The following is a 19,809-nucleotide window of genomic DNA, read 5'->3' as shown; positions in this document are numbered from 1 at the left end:
TTTGTCATAATGTTATTTTAAAGAAGACAATGAGGAGATATGATTGATATAATCAGTACAATCTGAAGAAAAATCTGAAGAATCCCACAAACTTAATAACATGTATATAATAAGTAACGCTTCTCCTCACTGATTCAAAGTAAAACCTGATTGTTGGTGCAAACACTGCAAAAATTATTGTCTTTCTGTCTTGTTTTCCAGTACAAATATCTCAACATTCTTATTAATAAACATTCTTGTTTTCCCTTTGAATTAAGTTTATTTTTCTGACCCCCGTGGCAGTTATTTGTTCTAGTTTGAACCAAAAATACAGAGGAAGAGCATTATTTTTGCAGTGTACTGAAAACAACATTTGGCCCTCAGCTGGGCTTTTCAATGCCGTCCTCAGAGAAGAAAGCCGTCAGCTCCTTTCCATCAGGAACGTATTTTATATTCTCAACCTCTCCTCCATAGTTACTGGGCTTCTGGAAGTGGATTTCTAGATGGTCCTGAAGATCTTCTTCATCCATCAGCCCCTGAATTCCCCCCAGAAGTACGGTGCGATTCGGGGCCCCTGAGTACGTCTGCAATGTGACAGCAAACACCATCAATCAAATGCATGCTCTTCCTCACTGAACACCTGTTTATGATGTAGAAAATGAACGCGTATGTGTGTTGTTGAAAACATACTTGAAATTTCTTGAGCTGGTAGTCATACAGAGGAAGCACGTCCACCACCACGTCGCTGCCGGTGTCTACACAAAACTTTCCTCTGAGAGACAAATTCTCCGCGACTGAAAGTGAAACCAGAAAGACTGTCGTGAAGAACTATGAATCTGACAGATAATAAACTTCATAACTGAGCGGAAACATCCAACCACAGATACAACAGACTTGCAAAACCTACAGTGGCTGAATTATGACAAAAGTTAGTGCAGATCAGTATGGGACATGTACTGGGAATTAATTATAATTTAGTTTGAATGATGATATCCCTTCATTCTAGAGATATTCCCATTCAGGGACTGTGGAAAAACATCTTCAAATAATGTGAAAGTCTAGTTGTAAATCATCGCCATCTCCGTATGAACGACAGAGAAAAATGCACATAATGGATTACATAATCAGAGAGTAGCCTATTTCTTTTTGTTTTGAATTGTTTCGTTTAAAGAGATTTCGAGCTTTCTATATATTTCTCATGTCTGTGAGGCATACGCTGAGTTTCGGCTAATTTATGATGAGGTGCGCTCCAGTTCACGCGCAACAAGTGACTGTTATCTGCTATATTTGCTTGTTATTTATTAAATCCAGGCAATTGGTTGATAAAAAAATTATTAAAATTAAGATACAATTTATACAAAACGAAATTCACTTTAAAGAAAGGCTTTCTTCAAAACAAAAACTTAATGAAGTGGTCAAAATCATGTCTCCCGATATATTGCGCATCCATCTTACTCATGCTGTTCACTTTTCAGAATCAACATAGATGGAAAAAAAATAACATTATAATATTTTAACAAATATGAAACTAAATGCGCTTATTTAATGGCTACAACATGTATAGTAGGCCTAGACTCTCTATTTAAATTTTTGCACATTCATTTAATTCTGAATTTTGCACACAAGTTGAAAGGCATTTGTTTACGTGCATAGTAAAATATATCTGCAACATTTATCAAGTTCACGGATAATTGTGCGCGCATTTATTAATCATTATGATACTAAAATCATAATAAAGTAGGCTGTACAAAAAAATCAGATGAGCCCAGAATATGAACACAACGTGTTTAATTACACGTTAAGCATTTTCCTCCCATAGAAAACCATTATAAGAACGCTTAATTTGGCTTAATGCAGATTAGAATGTCCCCTTATTATGTCGAAATAACAAGATAAGTTTTAATTTTTTTTCTTTACCATGCGGTTCAGGACTTCCATAGAATTATTTTTGGGGGTGCTAACGGGGAGCTTTGCTCTTTCTTGGGGGCTTTCTTTCTCACCCATGCATATGCCTATCCATTAACGGGCATTTCTTCATAAATATTAAAATTTTTGATAAATGCATTATGCATTTATGGCATTATATATGGCATTATGCATAGTAGAACTTTATTTAGGCCTACACATTTAGGAACAGATATTGGGTTGTGCCCAAAGTCAAGCAACATAAAAGTAACGTAAAAGTAACTAGTAACGTAAAAAGTTACTTTCCATATGGGGTAACTAAGTAAAGAACGGATTACTTTTTTTAAGACTTAACGAGTAACGAGTTACACTACTTTTTAAAAGTAACTTCCCCAACACTGTACATTACCCAGTAGGGGTGTGCAAAGCAGCCGGTATTTGTATCTGTATTTGTATTTGTTGAGGGGGGAAAAGTATTCGTATTTGTATTCGTATTCGTGTAAAATTCAAAATAGGCCTAAAAATCTAGTTTGGAGTTGACTGGATTGTTGGGGTTGGGGGGGGGGGGGGGGGGGACTAGCTTTCATAACGCACACACGCAAGGTCTCTCGCTCTCTCCCTCTCTCTGCCATGCGCGCGCTTCACGGTTTGGAGCACAGTATGTTCTCTCTCGCATGCGCGTTAGATTCCGGGAGATTTGAACTAATTTCAGGGAGCCGCTATCAATAGAGACTTGGGATGTCTGCGTACCATATAACTCCCACAAGTGCATACAATTCGACACAACTACACAAGCATTTTTTAACCTTTTTAACCGAACGTTAACGTTACTCTGTCAACAGCCTATTGTCTAAATTACCGAGCTAACAGAGCTACGTAAACAGAGCGAACATGAGAGCATCCGACTGCAGACGTCAATAATGCAGCGTAATGGAATAATCTCCCGATCAAACTCCGCTTCCCGAAAGTTATAAACTGCCTCCGGAACCCAGTTAAGGTACAAAAATCTATTAAACAAAAATAGTGGTGCATTTAAGTGTTTTTTCGCTCAGCCGAGCCCTCTCTGTTGCTGTGTGGAGCAGCCTGTGTCAGTCACCTCTTCCTGAACGTCACTCACTCACTCACTCGTGCATGCACTGCGGTCTCGTGAGGAAACGCAGCTTTTTGATATAAAGTTTTTCTTGTTCCCGAATACAAATATTTTTTTAAGTATTTGTTCGAAATAACTATTCGTAAAAAACACGTTATTTGTACCTTTCCGAATACCGTATTCGGGTTCGGCTCCACCCCTATTACCCAGCTAACAGGGATCGTTCTCAGAACGTTCTGGCAAGGTTTAATCAAAGTTATGAACAAACTTCCAGCTTCCAGTAACATTAATAGACTGTTAGTTCAAAGTAATCTGGTCTTTAATAACGTTCTGAAAACATTAGCACAAAAACATTATTTAAGCATTATTTTGTTTTTTAAACGCTGTTTCAGAATGTTCAGAGAACTCTCCAAAGTAAACATTCTCTGAATGAAAATTATTTTTATTTTTTTTATTTAATGTTCCCTTAACGTTCGCTCTTAAAAGAATGAAGAAAAAAAAACAATAGATTTGAACGATCAGGAAACATTTAAAAAACAATTTTATAACTTAACAGGAATGTTAGCAAAACATTCCTAGAACATATTTTTGTTAGCTGGGTATGTGCTTCCCAATTTGCATACTTGTGCACTATTCTAAGCCATTTTGCAGCATAAATAGTCTCACGCAATCGCTCTCTCACTGATGCATTCATACAAATGTGTTCTTTACTGTGCTACTTTATCTGTATCTCATTTAGAACGAGACGAAATCTGTGAGAAATATAACGAGCCAAAGACAAACGAACTGATAAAAATAATCTGTTATTGGAGCACTGTGTCAAATGCCATAGCTGTGCACAAGACAACCCGTGTTCACTCTCAACTCAGGCTTATTTCTTCATTATTAACGTAATCTGCGACTATTCGACTCGACTTTAATCACATAAATGTCCAATTAAAAAAATTCAGAAGTAATTCAACCTCTAGTACATGAAGTATGAAGTGTATAGTACGGCATTCCTATCACAACTTCTATGATGAACACAAAACACACAATAATAGTATAGAAGTTCAAAACAACATCATGTGAGGATAAAGACACACCTCCAGTGTTGACGAAAGTTACGCGGCCTGTGCCGTTACTCTTGTTGTACTCCAGTTTTTCCACTTCACCTCCACCTCGACTGGCTCTAGAGAAGGACAGCTCCAGCCGGTCTCTCATTCGCTCCTCGGGTAAAGTGGGCGGGGCGTTGCGGAACTTGATGGTCTTCTTGGATACCTTGATGTGAACCTGCATGGACAGAAGTGATTCACGTCAACAAAGAACACATTATTCTGAAACAAATCTGTGATACTAAGGATATGAACATTTTGGCCAATGCCGATAACGGATAATTCTTTATATTTGAAAGCCGATAACCGATATATTGGGCGATAAATCCAAATCCAAATTTTTATATAATTTTTAAGAGCCTGATTATAAAAAAACAAAAGTCTCCATGTCCCAAGCACACAATTATAATGATGTTTTTATTATAATTTTATAGCCTATATGCAGTGATGGGAATACTAACGCCATTACTTTTTCCAGTAACGAGTAATCTAATTGATTACTCTTCTCATCTTAATAACGCCGTTCCCGTTACTGCCAAAAAATGCGGCGCGTTACTATAACTGATGAAGCTGTATTTTTTTCATCAGACCAAGTAGATCTCTGAGTGAGAGGCAAATACTTTTTTTTATTGTTCTTCCTTGGTTAGTGGGCAGAGCTCTACGAGTCAAGCACATAAATGCTGACGACTGAGGTAGAGTAAAATGTCATTGTAAGCCAATCAGAGGTAGAGTTGGGCGGGTGTTCGAAAGCACGCATAGTAGTGATGGGCATTCGGCTCTTTTGACTCAGCTCACTGAAAAGAGCCGGCTCTTTTGGCTCACAAACGGCTCTTTAAATGACTTTGACTATAATATTTCAATTTTTATTACATAATTATTTAATTTCTATAGGCTAAATTTGTAAAAATAGAGTCGGCTCTCCAGATATGCGAGCCAGCTCCCGACGTTCACCTAAAAGAGCCGGCTCATTCGCGAATGGCGAACGACCCATCAAAAGCTCATTCGCGAACGAGTCGATCCATCATCACTAACGCTCATTCGCGAACGACCCATCATCACTAACGGCTAACGCTCATGAATTGCGAACGACCCATCATAACGCATAGTCAGACAGGGTAGAGGTGGGGTCACATTTGAGCATTTAAAATTTAATTTTACTTGAAAGTAACGCAATAGTTACTTTCTTAAGTAACTAGTTACTTTTAAAATTTGTAACTGAGTAACTAATTTAGTTACTTTTTGGAAGAAGTAACTAGTAACTGTAACTAATTACTTTTTAAAAGTAACTTGCCCAACACTGCCTATATGACAGACTTGCACTGCACATGTTGTACCTAACCGTAGCAATTCCAATCATAATAATCCATTATTGGCTGTAATATATCAATTTTTTTTATGTGATATATCGATCATTTTTTTATTGGGCTGATAAGGATACCATTAAAAATGAACAGCTGATACTGATATGGTGGCCGATATATCGTGCATCCCTGTGTGATACAATCCCTCATTTCAGCTCTGATGAAAAAAACTCAAATCGCTCTACCTCAAACTTCACGGAAGGATCCAGAGATAAAGAGTACGGCTTCACATCCATCTTGGATTTGTCACAGGTCACCGAGCACTTCGCCAGTCTGAGGATCTGCTCTGCCACTGAAAGACACACAACAGAGACAGTGTGTCCACATTATGAGAAACACACACTGAACAAAATTATAAACGCAACACTTTTGTTTTTGCCCACGTATTTCATGAGCTGAACTCAAAGATCTAAGACTTTTTCTATGAACACAAAAGGCCTATTTCTCTCAAATATTTTGTTCACAAATCTAAAGGCCTTTTATTGTAGACAGCCTAAGGCACACCTGTGCAATAATCATGCTGTCTAATCAGCATGTTGATATGCCACACCTGTGAGGTGGATGGATTATCTCGGCAAAGGAGAAGTGCTCACAAACACAGATTTAAACAGATTTGTGAACAATATTTGAGAGAAATAGGCCTTTTGTGTACATAGAAAAAGTCTTCGATCTTTGAGTTCAGCTCATGAAAAATGGGGGCAAAAACAAAAGTGTTGCGTTTATATTTTTGTTCAGTGTGTATACAGTAGTGGCAAAAGTAGTATTTGTTTTTATTGACTTACAAGTTCAGTTAAACCAGTGTTTCTCAACCTCTCCTGCAGGGACCCCCTGACAGGCCATGTTTTTGTTTTAACTCTGAAATGGCACACCTGATTCAAGTAATTAAAGGCTTAATGAGTAATTAGAGTAGGAATAGTTCAATTAATCAATTAGTCAACTACTCATTAAGCCTTTAATGACTTGAATCAGGTGTGCCATTTCAGGGTTAAAACAGAAACATGGCCTGTCAGGGGGTCCCTGCAGGAGAGGTTGAGAAACACTGAGTTAAACCATCAAAATATGAGGAAAATATTAGAATTTTTCCACCCAATATTTGTAATATGAGGGAAGAACAAAACACTACACTTAGTTAATGTATTTATCTGACAAAATTATTTGGCAAAAAGGCAAATTACAGCTACAGGTTTTATTTTACTATGCATTGAAAAACATAGAAAACATAAAATCTCACAGGAAAATCAAGTAGCAATGTTAGGAAAACTTCCTACTTGCATCCCTATCTCACTAATAAATATATCACTGTTGTTGATGGATGTTCCTAGAATTGTCGTTTTCATTCATCTTTGATATATTTGTATTGTATTTGTTGTTTAAATTGTGTTTTTATGTGAAACTTTATGTCGCCATCTTGACCAGGACTCCCTGGAAGAAGAGATTTTATATTTTAAATGGGACCTTCCTGGTAAAAGAAAGGATAAATAAACATCCAGCAGAACCCACGACACCAGGATCTCTCTGTTGCAACTCTTACATAAATGGATCAAAGCAAATAAAACCAGAAAAAATGCACAGATCATGAAAAAATGTGATTTTGTCGATCTTACCCTTCTCCTCCTCAAACGTGATGAGAGCCTGGCCGCCCTTCAGGCGAAACGAGGGTCTTTGTGTGACCGTGAACACAGACGCCACGAAATCCTCTCTCTCGTCTCCCTCTTCCGCCTCAAGACCACGAGTAAACTTCACTGTTTTCACTGGGATTTTGGCTTGTATCTGCATTCAGAGAGAATGAAGAGTTATTGGTCAGTTACAGACAAGTATTCATATACATCACTTTAGATTCTGGGAAAGGACTATGGGCCCTATCTTGCACCCAGCGCAATTGACTTGGTACACCGACGCATGTATCATTCGTATTTTGCACCCGTGCAAAGCGGACTTTTCCCTCCACAGACGCACGCCGACAAACTAGGGAATGAACTTGCGCTCCCTGGGCGGTTCAGCGCAAAAAAGGAGGCGTGTTCCGGCGCAAACAATCCCTGGTGCTATTTTGCAGTTCCAGAAAACGATTGCGCCACTGACCAGAAAAACCCTAGTCTAAAGTCAGTGGCGCGTTGCGCGTACATTCAGATGCTATTTTAAGCGCGCATGCTTGGCCATAATACAGAGTGTGAACAATGCGCATACACTGTAGATGATTCTCGCATCTACACAGATGCATTTTACTTTTTGCAAATGATATATTATTATAAGGAAAAATATTAAAACACGAGGGAAATCATTGTTGTGTCCATGACGATGGGAAAAATAGGCATAAAGCTTACACATTTACCCAAATTATTATATACATGTTTAACCGAAGCTAATTTGGGTGGGTTTGTCCCGTCCCCAATGTCACTTCTCTTTCTTTTACGGCCCCGACGAGAACATCGATCTCCTCGGCTGTGAACCGATTCTGGTAAATACGCCGTTATAATAGTATTGCGCCATGGAACAAGCGCACCTCGTTCATCATGCTCTTAAAGGGAATGTTATATGACGCTCTTATTGGTTTGTTTCCCGTTACGCCCAAACCACACCTATGAATAATGAAGCTACTTCAGACCAACTCGTTTTAGATTTGCGTCGAGCGCAAGACTCATTTTTTTCCCGCCAGTTAAATAGCAACAGCGCCGAGATCCGCCCACAAAGTTACTTGCGCTTTGCGCTTGACACGTGCGTTTTAGATCGTTAAAATAGGGCCCTATGTCTGAGTTGAGTACGCTTAGAGTTTTAGGCTAAAAAAATGTATTAAAGAAAGATGTGACATGGCAATGAGGCACTACATGTATCACTACACTTCCATGAAGAACCTTTAACATCCATGGAACCACTAAGGTTCTGTCCGCAGTTTTCCCTCTTTGTCGCCATCTCTGTTCGAAATCTGCAATTGCAGTTATTATCTGAATCATCAACTTTATGTCAAGTCAAGTCATCCTCATTTATATAGCGCTTTTAACAATGTGGATTGTTTCAAAGCAGCTTTACAGAGATAAACATATAATTTAAGGTAAGGTTTTATAGCGGTTCTTGAATAATGTTATTTTCCAGCTAGAGTTAGTTTTGATTGATTCACTTCCGTCGAAATGATCATTTGTTATTAAATTAGCGGCCGCTAAGACGACACCGTTCTCTCTAAACAGACTATAAACTGAACCTGTGATAAACGCTGATGGCGTTCACATGCGCATTAAGAGTTGATTCTATAGTTATGTGCGTTTGAATATATGTGCGCAGGATTGTAATTTCCTACAAACCATGCCTAAACAAACTACTTGTCTTGCCTATAAATTTTGATACAGAATTTTATTTTATTTTATCACTTCGGGGTACGCAAACCGAAATTTCTTACTTACTTCTTGTACTTGTTCAGATTACATTTTCCGGTACAAATTCTTATGTTGGTCATACTTCCGAAAAGTAGAACATGAGTTGTGCTTCGGCACGGCACAGCGAGGATGAATCCGATGTTTTGAGGAGAGTGTGAGGCTGTCAGTCGCCGCGCCGGTGTGGATCATAAACTGTGGATACTGGCATTCAGAATCACAGATTATACTTTTTGGAAGTATGACCAACATAAGAATTTGTACCGGAAAATGTAATCTGAACAAGTAAGTAACATCCACTTTTGTTCTGACCAACTAAGGGGAAAAAGCATAGCAGTAAATCGCGCTGATTAAATATAACGATCGCTTATCTTATCACGTCAAACCGTGCAAATTATACTTTGTTCTCAAATTGTTAATATTCAACGTCAGCATTGCGTGACTACATGTAATGCCCTTCCGATATTATCCTTGTCTTCGCATGGGTCCGGTTGCAGTCTCTTTTCTTCTGTAGCCGATCTGAAGTCTGAACGAAGTCTTTAGCATTTTACAGCGGGTGAATCTGTTGTCGCTGGTGATCGTCGTTTGAACCTTTCTGGATCCGCCATCAAATTGATGTTTAATTATATCAAGTGCTGTGAGAAAAGGCTATAAATCTCCACCTCCAGCATCCTCACACTCAACATAGCTTATACTAGCCGAGACTCTTCTTTATGTGTACAGATGTGTGTGTGCAGATGTGTGTGTGCAGATGTGTGTGTGCAGATGTGTGTGTACAGATGTGTGTGAACAGATGTGTGTGTACTGATGTGTGTGTACTGATGTGTGTGTACTGATGTGTGTGTACAGATGTGTGTGTGTACAGATGTGTGTGAACAGATGTGTGTGTGTACAGATGTGTGTGTACAGATGTGTGTGTACAGATGTGTGTACAGATGTGTGTGTGTACAGATGTGTGTGTGTACAGATGTGTGTGAACAGATGTGTGTGTACTGATGTGTGTGTACTGATGTGTGTGTACTGATGTGTGTGTACAGATGTGTGTGTGTACAGATGTGTGTGTGTACAGATGTGTGTGTGTACAGATGTGTGTGTACAGATGTGTGTGTACAGATGTGTGTACAGATGTGTGTGTGTACAGATGTATGTGTACAGATGTGTGTGTACAGATATGTGTGTGTACAGATGTGTGTGTGTGTACAGATGTGTGTGAACAGATGTGTGTGTACTGATGTGTGTGTACTGATGTGTGTGTACTGATGTGTGTGTACAGATGTGTGTGTGTACAGATGTGTGTGTGTACAGATGTGTGTGTGTACAGATGTGTGTGTACAGATGTGTGTGTACAGATGTGTGTGTACAGATGTGTGTGTACTGATGTGTGTGTACTGATGTGTGTGTACAGATGTGTGTGTACAGATGTGTGTGAACAGATGTGTGTGTACTGATGTGTGTGTACTGATGTGTGTGTACAGATGTGTGTGTGTACAGATGTGTGTGTGTACAGATGTGTGTGTGTACAGATGTGTGTGTGTACAGATGTGTGTGTACAGATGTGTGTGTACAGATGTGTGTGTGTACAGATGTGTGTGTGTACAGATGTGTGTGTACAGATGTGTGTACAGATGTGTGTGTACAGATGTGTGTGTACATATGTGTGTGTACAGATGTGTGTGTGTACAGATTTGTGTGTGTGTGTACAGATGTGTGTGTGTACAGATGTGTGTGTGTACAGATGTATGTGTACATATGTGTGTGTACAGATGTGTGTGTGTGTACAGATGTGTGTGTACATATGTGTGTGTACAGATTTGTGTGTACATATGTGTGTGTACAGATGTGTGTGTGTACAGATTTGTGTGTGTGTGTACAGATGTGTGTGTGTACAGATGTGTGTGTGTACAGATGTATGTGTACAGATGTGTGTGTACAGATGTGTGTTTACAGATGTGTGTGTGTACAGATGTGTGTGTACAGATGTGTGTGTACAGATGTGTGTGTACAGATGTGTGTGTGTGTACAGATGTGTGTGTACAGATTTGTGTGTGTGTGTACAGATTTGTGTGTGTGTGTACAGATTTGTGTGTGTGTGTGCAGATGTGTGTGTGTGTGTGCAGATGTGTGTGTGTACAGATGTGTGTGTGTGTACAGATGTGTGTGTACAGATGTGTGTGTGTACAGATGTGTGTGTACAGATGTGTGTGTACAGATGTGTGTGTGTACAGATGTGTGTGTGTACAGATGTGTGTGTGTACAGATGTGTGTGTGTACAGATGTGACGTAATGATGCAAAGACATGCTCGAATCTCCCGTGGAAATCCACCAGTCCCACTGGAATTAAAAACATTATTACAAGCTTACCGTTTTGAGTCGAGCTACGGCAAGCAGAGAGTTTTGAACACTGGCTGGATATGTATTTAAAATTAAAAATTTATTTTGGATAATTTTTAACCCAAAAAAGCTACGGACTACAGCTTTAAATTATCAAGACGTTAATTAATTAATAAATAATCCCATCTAGGGCAACAGTAAAAAAATAAATGTGCACATTGTAACCCAACCTTGAATTTGCGTTGCAGAGAGTCACTTTCGTCCCTCTTGAGTTGAAGCTTATTTCGAAAATCATCACGTTCTCTCTTCAGATCCTGATTGACCCGATCAAGACTCTTCATCTCCTCCTAAAATGATGAAGGATAAACATAAATTCTCATCAGCTGCTTTCAGTTAAGTGTGCTTACCCAGCTAACAATAATACAGGTGAAACTCGAAAAATTTGAATATGGTGCAAAAGTTCATTTATTTCAGTAATTCAACTTAAAAGGTGAAACTAATATTTATTTGTTATAAATTTGATGATTATGACTTACAGTTATGAAAACCTTTTCACAATATACTAATTTTGAATTTGGGGTTTTCATAACTGTAAGCCATCATCACAATTATAACAAATAAAGGCTTGAAATATCTCACTTTGCATGTAATGAGTCTATATAATATATTAGTTTCACCTTTTAAGTTGAATTACTGAAATAAATGAACTTTTGCACGATATTCACATTTTTCAAGTTTCACCTGTATAATTAAATAATGTTTTTGTGCTAACATTTAAATATCATTTTTAAAGGCCTGATAGCTCTGAACGTTGGTTCCTAACTTTGAGAGAACCTTGCCAAGTAGGGTAACATGAGGGATGATGACCCCCGGGGCAAGATGAGCCACCCACCCACTTTATTTTTTCTCCTCACCATAGATGACAAAATCTCATCTCAGCACTTTTAATAAATGTCTATGCTATTTAAAATTTTGACTTTTCATCTCAGTGTTTCCCCTACCATTGTTTTAGGGGGGCGGCCCGCCCCCCCAAAACGACCCCCCGCCCCCCTAAAATGCTGACGAAATCCAGTCATAAAAAAGGAATTTACGCGGAATTTCACGGAATTTGTCAATCTTTTGAGGAATAAATAGAAAGCAGTTCAGTACACTTGAAATCAAATCGCGATGTAGACTAGTGTCTGTGAATATTAAACCACAAAGACAATTTAAATATGAATCCTGCTTGTTCTCTGTGAATGAATGGTGCAGCCGACGCGCAGTTTCATTTACCGCACACACACACACACACACACTGGAGCACATGTGACGCTTGCGCTGTTTTTTTTGCCTATATAAAGACACAAATGCATAAACTTCCTCTCCAGGCTCTAGATCCACTCCGAAAGTCACTTCGTGATCATTTTACCGCTTCATTTGAGAAAAACTATCATTATGACATAAACACACACAAACTCAAAAGGTCTTCACGGCAACTCGTCAAAATAAAAGTTCGGTTTAACTTGACAGAAATATATTACCGTTGTACAGTAGAATTTAGATATGTCCCAATGTAATAATACTAACACTAATCCAAATAAATTATCATCAAAACTGAATTTTTTAAGGAATAATCCATGCTTTAATTTTAACAGTAAAGCTCATTGTGCAGCACGTTATTTGACAAAAAGTTTATTTAATTTCATATGATTAAAATTGATGATAAATGATAAAAATTTGTGTTTTATTTCTTCATTTTATTACCAGAAAAAACACAACACAGAGTTAGTGTGAATTTTTTTTCATATATATTTTTTTAAATGTTGTATAAGTTTAATGATTCATAATACATTATTTCACTCAATTAGACACTCTTTTTGATTGCTAAAAAAATGACACAACGTATCCGTAACACGCCCGCTCAGCAACACTAGCAGCCCAACCTCAAACCCCCCCAAAAAAAATCCTAGGGGAAACACTGCTGAATATCAACATTTGTGAGATTTAGTCAGCTGAAACAGTTTTGAGGGCAATTGATCAAACAAAAAAATTTCTGGAAAATAGTGTTTTATGGCATTGTATTATGTTGAATGTCAAAGTCTTTTGTGTCTATTTGTTAATTAGGGATTTGAGGACATATTAATGTTTATAGATCTGTGGAGTAAAAGTTATAGTGTTTAGTTTGAAGTAAAGAGATCAAATTAGGCCCTTGGGGTAAGATGGGTCATCCAGAATTGGCGCAGAAGGCAACAGGTTGTTTTTAGTGTTATTTTTCAATGTAATACTTATTGTAACTATTGGTGTTATTATTCAGCATTTCTATGAATTACCGTAGATGTACATTTCAGACATCTTTATTTCAACTTTCATTAAAACCTATATGTTAATTGAGTGAAATCATTTAATTAGATCTCTCAGTGTTTATGACATATTTTTTATTAAAATATAGGCAATTAAATAAGTAAATATTCATATGCCTGTATATAAGTAATATCATTTACCTTTTTTAGATAAATCTCTTTTACTGGTATTCTGCTTTGTCTGTCATCGGTTATTCAACTAAATTGTCAAAATAAAACTTTAAATACAATAGCTGATTTAGAATTTTACATTAATGACACTTTAAAAATATATAAATATTAATAAGAATTATATCAAAAGTAATTTATACACTGTGTAAAATTGTATCCAGTAGGGGCAGGCTTACCTCTTTTAATATTTGACATGTTGTGCTATAACAACTAGGCTAAATTAGCAAATATTTCAATTTATATTTATTTCCTTTAATAACTCATGGTCTGATGCATCATCATCCTGCACATGCTAAACTTATATCTGAATATGTTGCTGTTTAAAAGTAAACCCACATAGTTCTTGAGGGAGTTATCTTCCCCCATGTTACCCTAAGTTTTGAGAAAGTTCCATGTTATTGGTTATTATAGCATCGAAATTCACCTGTACTTCTTGAAAATCTCTCTTAAATTGCTCTCCCAGTTCTTCTTCAGAATCCATAAACGCCTTAAGTTCTGCCTCGGCTTTTCTCTTTTCGTCATCAGCTGCAGCTTTTTCCAGCAGCAATCTGGATCTTTCATTATCAGCAGACTCAACGAGATCCTGTGTGGACATAATTAATAATGCAAATGTTCGATATAGATAATTTATGATGAATTGTTCGTGAAGTTTGTGTGTGTTTTTAACCTTGTATTTCTGTAGCTCCGCCTCAGCAGCGATCATCTCGTCGTCCAGGCTGCGAAGCTGTTCGTTTTGAACACGATTTTAGACAAGTTTTTCACTAAAGCATTATAAAATGTTAAACTGAATTCACATCAAAAAAGTGTGTGAAACGGACGTACCTCGCCGTTTAGGTCTTCTGGGTTGTCAGACATGTCTCAAGCGAAATCGAAATAGGCTAACTTATCTGAAGAAAAAAGAAGAAGAGACGATGAAATACTTGTCCAATGACTAAATTATCATATATATATTCAGTGAATATTATTCACCATCACCACGTATTATTTACCTCCCAACTTCCTGATTGCCTTGTAGCTACTTGATCAGAAGTCACGTGAGCGAAAGTGAAAGTATCTGAGGTAAAAAGACGAATCAAACCACCAAATACTTGTCCAGTGACTAAATGATCAGATTTATATTCAGTAAATATTATTAGCCGCTTATTATTTACCTCCCAACTTCCTGATCCCAAACTTGCCTCGTATTGATAAGAAGTCACGTGAGCGATCTGAAGTAAAAGCGAAAGGACCGGTTGAATCGACTCGGTGCTTTCTTGAAATTCTTCATTTATGAATTGTTGTGAGTGTCTCCGTGTGACAATATGCCTGACAGTTTACTTTTGAGCGTTTTTGTCACAGTTTTGTGACTTTAAAAGAAAGTTAGACTACTTCTCAACTCTTTGGTGCGCAAATATGGAAGAGAAAAGTCTGATTCTCGAGGGTTTGCCGGATGATTTTGACCGTGTGAAATCAAAGGTTGAGCTTTATTTTAAAAATAAAAGAAGATCTGGAGGAGAAATCGAGCAGATTCGAGAACACCAAGACGACAAACGAAAAGCACTTCTTATTTATATGAGGGAAGAAGGTGAGTCTATATAGCAACATCATAATTGATAGCTAAAACAAAAACTAACACTGATACACTTAAAGGAAGCTTAGGCTATTTACTGAACTGGAAGCTTAATTATTTCCTCCACGGAAAAAATAAATAAAAATAAAGGTAATTGCCATGGTTTATCTGACTTTTCTACAACACTGAGAAAATTCAGAATTACGAAATATTATAAACTCGCATGTTTTTTTAATTTATCTGTAATGTATTTCTATGTGTGTTTACTTATTTTTATTGTATTGTAGCCTACTTTATTATTAGCCTATTATTATTATTATTATTATTATTTTTAATTGTTATTGCAGCCTAAACCTACCTTTTCCTACGCCACATAACGCTTTTCCCGAATTATGTGAGTAACTTCCGTTAAAATGTAAACAATCAGTGAAAGTTTCGCTCTATAAGCATTTTCAAAACCTGGGTAGCCTACAATGATATGAAATTATTCTACTCATTTGGGTAGAAAAACGAGAGATTCGTATTGCATTCCAGTCAATTAAATCGGGCCACAAATGCGCAATTATTGTATTTTTTCATACAGCGGAATAAGGAAGGAGAGAAAGAATGCAGCGTCTGAAAAGAGCTTGTCATACATCTTGGCATGTCACATTTAAACACCAAGTATCACGTTATTCTATGTATCTAGGCTATATGACAATAGTAGATGAAGTAAATTTGTAGTTACGTTAATTCAGTCAAACTGATTGACAAGTAGGGTAGTATTTGTAGCCTTATGATTTTAAATGATTGTTTTCTTTTTGAGTGGAACTTCCCCAAACCGGAAGTCCCTCCCATAATCTGAAATGCAGTAGGCTCGTTTTAAGAATTTTCCTTTTTTTTTAATGTTACATAGAGGATTTACTTTATATTTGTTATGAATGCTAAAGAAAGTGAGATATAAACTCGCAATTCTGAAGAAAAATATGAGAATTCTGAGATTTGGAATTGTGAGATCAAAACACGCAGTTGTTAGAAAAGAGCATTGTGAGATAAAAAGTCACAATTATATATTTTTTGTTCAGTAGCACAAACAACCTTCCAGCTTCCAGCTCAAAACAAACCTTCCACAACGTTACATAACATACATGATTAAAAAAGAACTGAAATAGTTTGGGAAATGAAAGAGTTTTACAGAGAATTCCCCTGTTTTCCAGATCTGAAGAAGGTGCTTGACAAAAGAATCCATAAAGTTGATTTCAAATCTAAGGGAACAGTTGAAGTGACAGTGAAACTACCAGAAGACACGAAAAGCAAAAAGATCAAACCACAAGTTCTGCCAAAGCCCAAGCTGGAGAAAAGCGCTCTCCTCAAGTCACTGCCCGCTCCTGCAAACCAGGTGATTCTGTTTTCTGTTATTAGGCTATTTATGAATTATCATCATTAATACATTTGCATTACATTTAATCACTTAGCAGACGCTTTCATCTAAAGCGACTTACAACTGAGCAGAGCAATTGAAGCAATAATTTGGAGCAAATTATGTGCCATAATTAAACAAACAAATCCAGCATTTTGCAAACAAACTCGATCTGCTTTGCAAAGGAAAACTCGACTCGCAAACAAACAGAAAGCAATTTGCAAAAACAAAGGTCAATTTGTACGGAAGCGTTAATTATCTCAGAATTACGAGATCATTTTTCATGGAAAAAAGTTTTTGCTCTGTTTTTCTGAATTAATGACTTAATTATTTCAAAATTATGAGTAACTCATTAATTCATAAAAACAGAGTGAAAAAATGTTTTTCAAGAAAAATGTATCTCGTAATTCTGAGATAATTAACTCGTAATTTCAGAAAAACAGAGCAAAAACTTTTTTTCCATGAAAAATTATCTCGTAATTCTGAGATAATTAACTCGTTAATTCAGAAAAACAGAGTAGATTTTTTTTCTTCAAGTGAATGCAAAACGCTTCCGTAAATTTGAGTGAAAATGCAGTGGAGTAACCAATATGTTTTACAAATATAAATAAATGAGCCTAGATAATATTTCACAAATAAATACAAAACATCCTACAAATTGCATGTAACCTTTGAACAAATACCAAATCTAGGACAAATGCCTGGACACATTTGTGAGAAAATCAAGCCGAGAGATCTCACAATCGTAACAGACAGATATGCATTTGTATGCACTAGATTTGGTATTTGTTCAAAGGTTACATGCAATTTGTTGGATGGTTTGTATTTATTTGTGAAATAGCCTGTTATCTAGGCTAATTTATTTATATTTGTAAAACAAAATATTGGTTATTCCACTGCATTTTCGCTCAAATTGACCTTTATTTTAGCAAATTGCTTTCTGTTTGTTCGCGAGTCGAGTTTTCCTTTCCAAAGCAGATCGAGTTTGTTTGGAAAATGCTGGATTTGTTTGTTTAATTATGGCACATAATTCGCTCCATACCAATCAAACCAACAATAGGGCAACAATATGTAAGTACTGTGACTAGTCCCAATTAGTCTTTACATTTTTTTTAATAGATATATAGAATAGTAATTCTGGCTGGGATGAGAGGTAGAGTGTGTTAGTGTAGCAATTAAATGAAAAACCATGTTTCTGAGTGACAGATCCATGTAGATGAAGAAAAGAAGTGGTCCAAGCACTGAGCCCTGATGCACTCCAGTAGCTATATGATGCGATTTAGACTCACACATTAGACTACGAGTTTCAAAATATCATGATTTATGCCTCTTTTGAAAGACAAGGACCCAATGGTACATTTACGCAACACTCCAGCTTAATATGGGTCCCAATCTTGATTTAAAATATCAAAGAAACATAAGAGAAATACAGTTAGGGGTGTAACAATACCCTCATGTCACAATTCGATACATATCACGATACTGAACTCACGATATTATTGCGATACACCAAGACATGGTAAAAAGTTAACAAAAAATGCAGTTGATTAAAATGCTAAATTGTATATTACATTGGTGTGTAAGTGAATTGGCTTGGACTTGGTGCTGGAAACCCAAAGCACAGGGCAATAGAGACGCCAGAATAACAATATTCATGATTCTGAAGCTGAAAATAGTTATTTTAGACGAATATGCTTGCATTGTTTCACGACTAGATATATTTAAAATAATGAAGGCTAATTTTTACTTGTAACATGAGACATTTGGCATTATCAGGACCCACAAATATCCCCCCTGTAATTTAAAACTAGGTCAGATGAATGTTCATATGCTCACACACTTCCTCCTTATTGTACAAAGGTCTCTGCAGTAGGACAGCCTGCAACAGAAATTAAAGATCATAAAGGTTTGACTATAATGCTTTTACTTTTAGTGTTTAAAAATATTCACAGATTTCAAAACATTAACAATAAGACCTTGGTCACATGTATATATTTGTTCATAATACAGACAATGAGGAGGATTCAGAAATACCAGATCTTCTAATTACCACCCCTTCATTAACTTCGGTTGATAAGGAAACACTTCAGATGTATTTTGAGCAATTTACAGAGCAATTTGAGCTAGCAAAGCACGGAAATAACAGCTGGATCCTGAAACTCTACAGCCAGTCAGGTATGATTTAAGACCAATGTTGCACTGGGAGTTTGTTTACTAGCCACTCATAATGTAACATGAAACCAGTTTTGCAAGTCTATTTTTGGTGCTTTACTTACACACGATGTAGGCCTAATTCTGTTTCATAGAAACTATCATTAAACAACTAGCACTAGCTTAGTCAGACTCAGAGCTTACCTTAAAGAACATTAACAAAGCAAATCATGATGATTAGTTGTCATTTTTTAGATCAAAATTAACAATGTTGACCCTTTTCTCAGACTTCAAGGAGATTTTTGGCAAGGAAGAACATGATATTGGTGTATCTTTACAAGTGTATAATGAGGGAAGTCTGGGAGAGAAGTCAGACCCCCGTCGCTTCATCTTGACGGGGTTTGATGGCGACACAGACTGCAAGAAAATCTCAGTGTTCATTGGCAGCTGTAGCAAGACACCAGAATACACTTGGGAGACACTTGATGATGATGATAGGATTGTTGTCACCTTCAAACAAGATATTGGTGGGTTTGGAAGTCATTATGGGTGTCTGTTATTGTCACTCTCTGCAATGTTTTGTCCTCTTTCTGGGACGCCTGCTTATTTTCCTTTGTCTTTGGGGTCTACTATGTAGCAAATTAGCTCTATGAAATATTAATAATCAATCATAACTTGTTATAATTGATTATGAATATTTGGATCAGTTAGTCGGGTTAACTTGATGTAGCTACATTAACATTACAACCAATTACTCGGTTAATCCCGTGAACACTCAATATTGGTTATTAATTAATGAATAGAAATGTACATTTCCGGGTCATGAGAAATGTCTTTCTAAGTACTACTAAGAGCAAGTAGCCAAGATCGACATGTACAATACACTGTGTTACATGGAAATAAAGTCACCTAAGCATATAATCTGAGCCGTCATTAATATTCACAATAATGCTCTTCAGTTAAAGCCTTTTGCAAATGAGTAAAACAGAAATCAGAATCAGAAAAAAGACTTAATATCTTAAGTCATTTTGCTTCTCCAGTAAATGTATCTTGATTTAAGAACGTCTAGACATTTGTA

General features: G+C 36.8%; 3 protein-coding genes across 3 annotated transcripts in view; 2 read left to right on the top strand and 1 right to left on the bottom strand.

Moving 5' to 3' along the window:
• Positions 1-309: 309 nt before the first annotated feature.
• On the bottom strand, positions 310-14,558 carry nmi (N-myc (and STAT) interactor). Its single transcript, XM_056271354.1, has 9 exons — positions 14,455-14,558; positions 14,300-14,356; positions 14,057-14,215; positions 11,353-11,469; positions 7,034-7,199; positions 5,615-5,721; positions 4,060-4,246; positions 670-773; positions 310-563 (listed from the first exon to the last, which is right to left on the bottom strand). The coding sequence occupies exons 1-9, from the start codon at positions 14,485-14,487 to the stop codon at positions 360-362; spliced, it is 1,134 nt and encodes a 377-aa protein (XP_056127329.1). The 5' UTR covers positions 14,488-14,558; the 3' UTR covers positions 310-359.
• Positions 14,559-14,920: 362 nt separating this feature from the next.
• Positions 14,921-18,626, top strand: LOC130105398 (protein mono-ADP-ribosyltransferase PARP14). The gene is made up of 3 exons (XM_056271387.1): positions 14,921-15,196; positions 16,378-16,559; positions 18,441-18,626. The coding sequence occupies exons 1-3, from the start codon at positions 15,025-15,027 to the stop codon at positions 18,624-18,626; spliced, it is 540 nt and encodes a 179-aa protein (XP_056127362.1). The 5' UTR covers positions 14,921-15,024.
• The window catches only part of parp14rs3 (poly(ADP-ribose) polymerase family member 14-related sequence 3), a 38,135-nt gene continuing 36,902 nt past the window's right edge, over positions 18,577-19,809 (top strand). Inside the window, exons 1-2 of the mRNA XM_056271345.1 lie at positions 18,577-18,755; positions 19,019-19,258. Coding sequence (XP_056127320.1) covers positions 18,671-18,755; positions 19,019-19,258 — 325 coding nt within the window. The 5' untranslated portion in view covers positions 18,577-18,670. The remainder of the gene's footprint in view (positions 18,756-19,018; positions 19,259-19,809) is intronic.

The sequence above is a fragment of the Rhinichthys klamathensis genome, unplaced genomic scaffold, assembly GCF_029890125.1.
Source record: "Rhinichthys klamathensis goyatoka isolate OS25496 unplaced genomic scaffold, OSU_Roscu_1.1 h1tg000318l_1, whole genome shotgun sequence".
NCBI classification, from domain to species: Eukaryota; Metazoa; Chordata; class Actinopteri; order Cypriniformes; family Leuciscidae; genus Rhinichthys; species Rhinichthys klamathensis.
The sequence above is the reverse complement of the archived record's forward strand: the minus strand, read 5'-3'. Positions and strand labels throughout refer to the sequence as shown.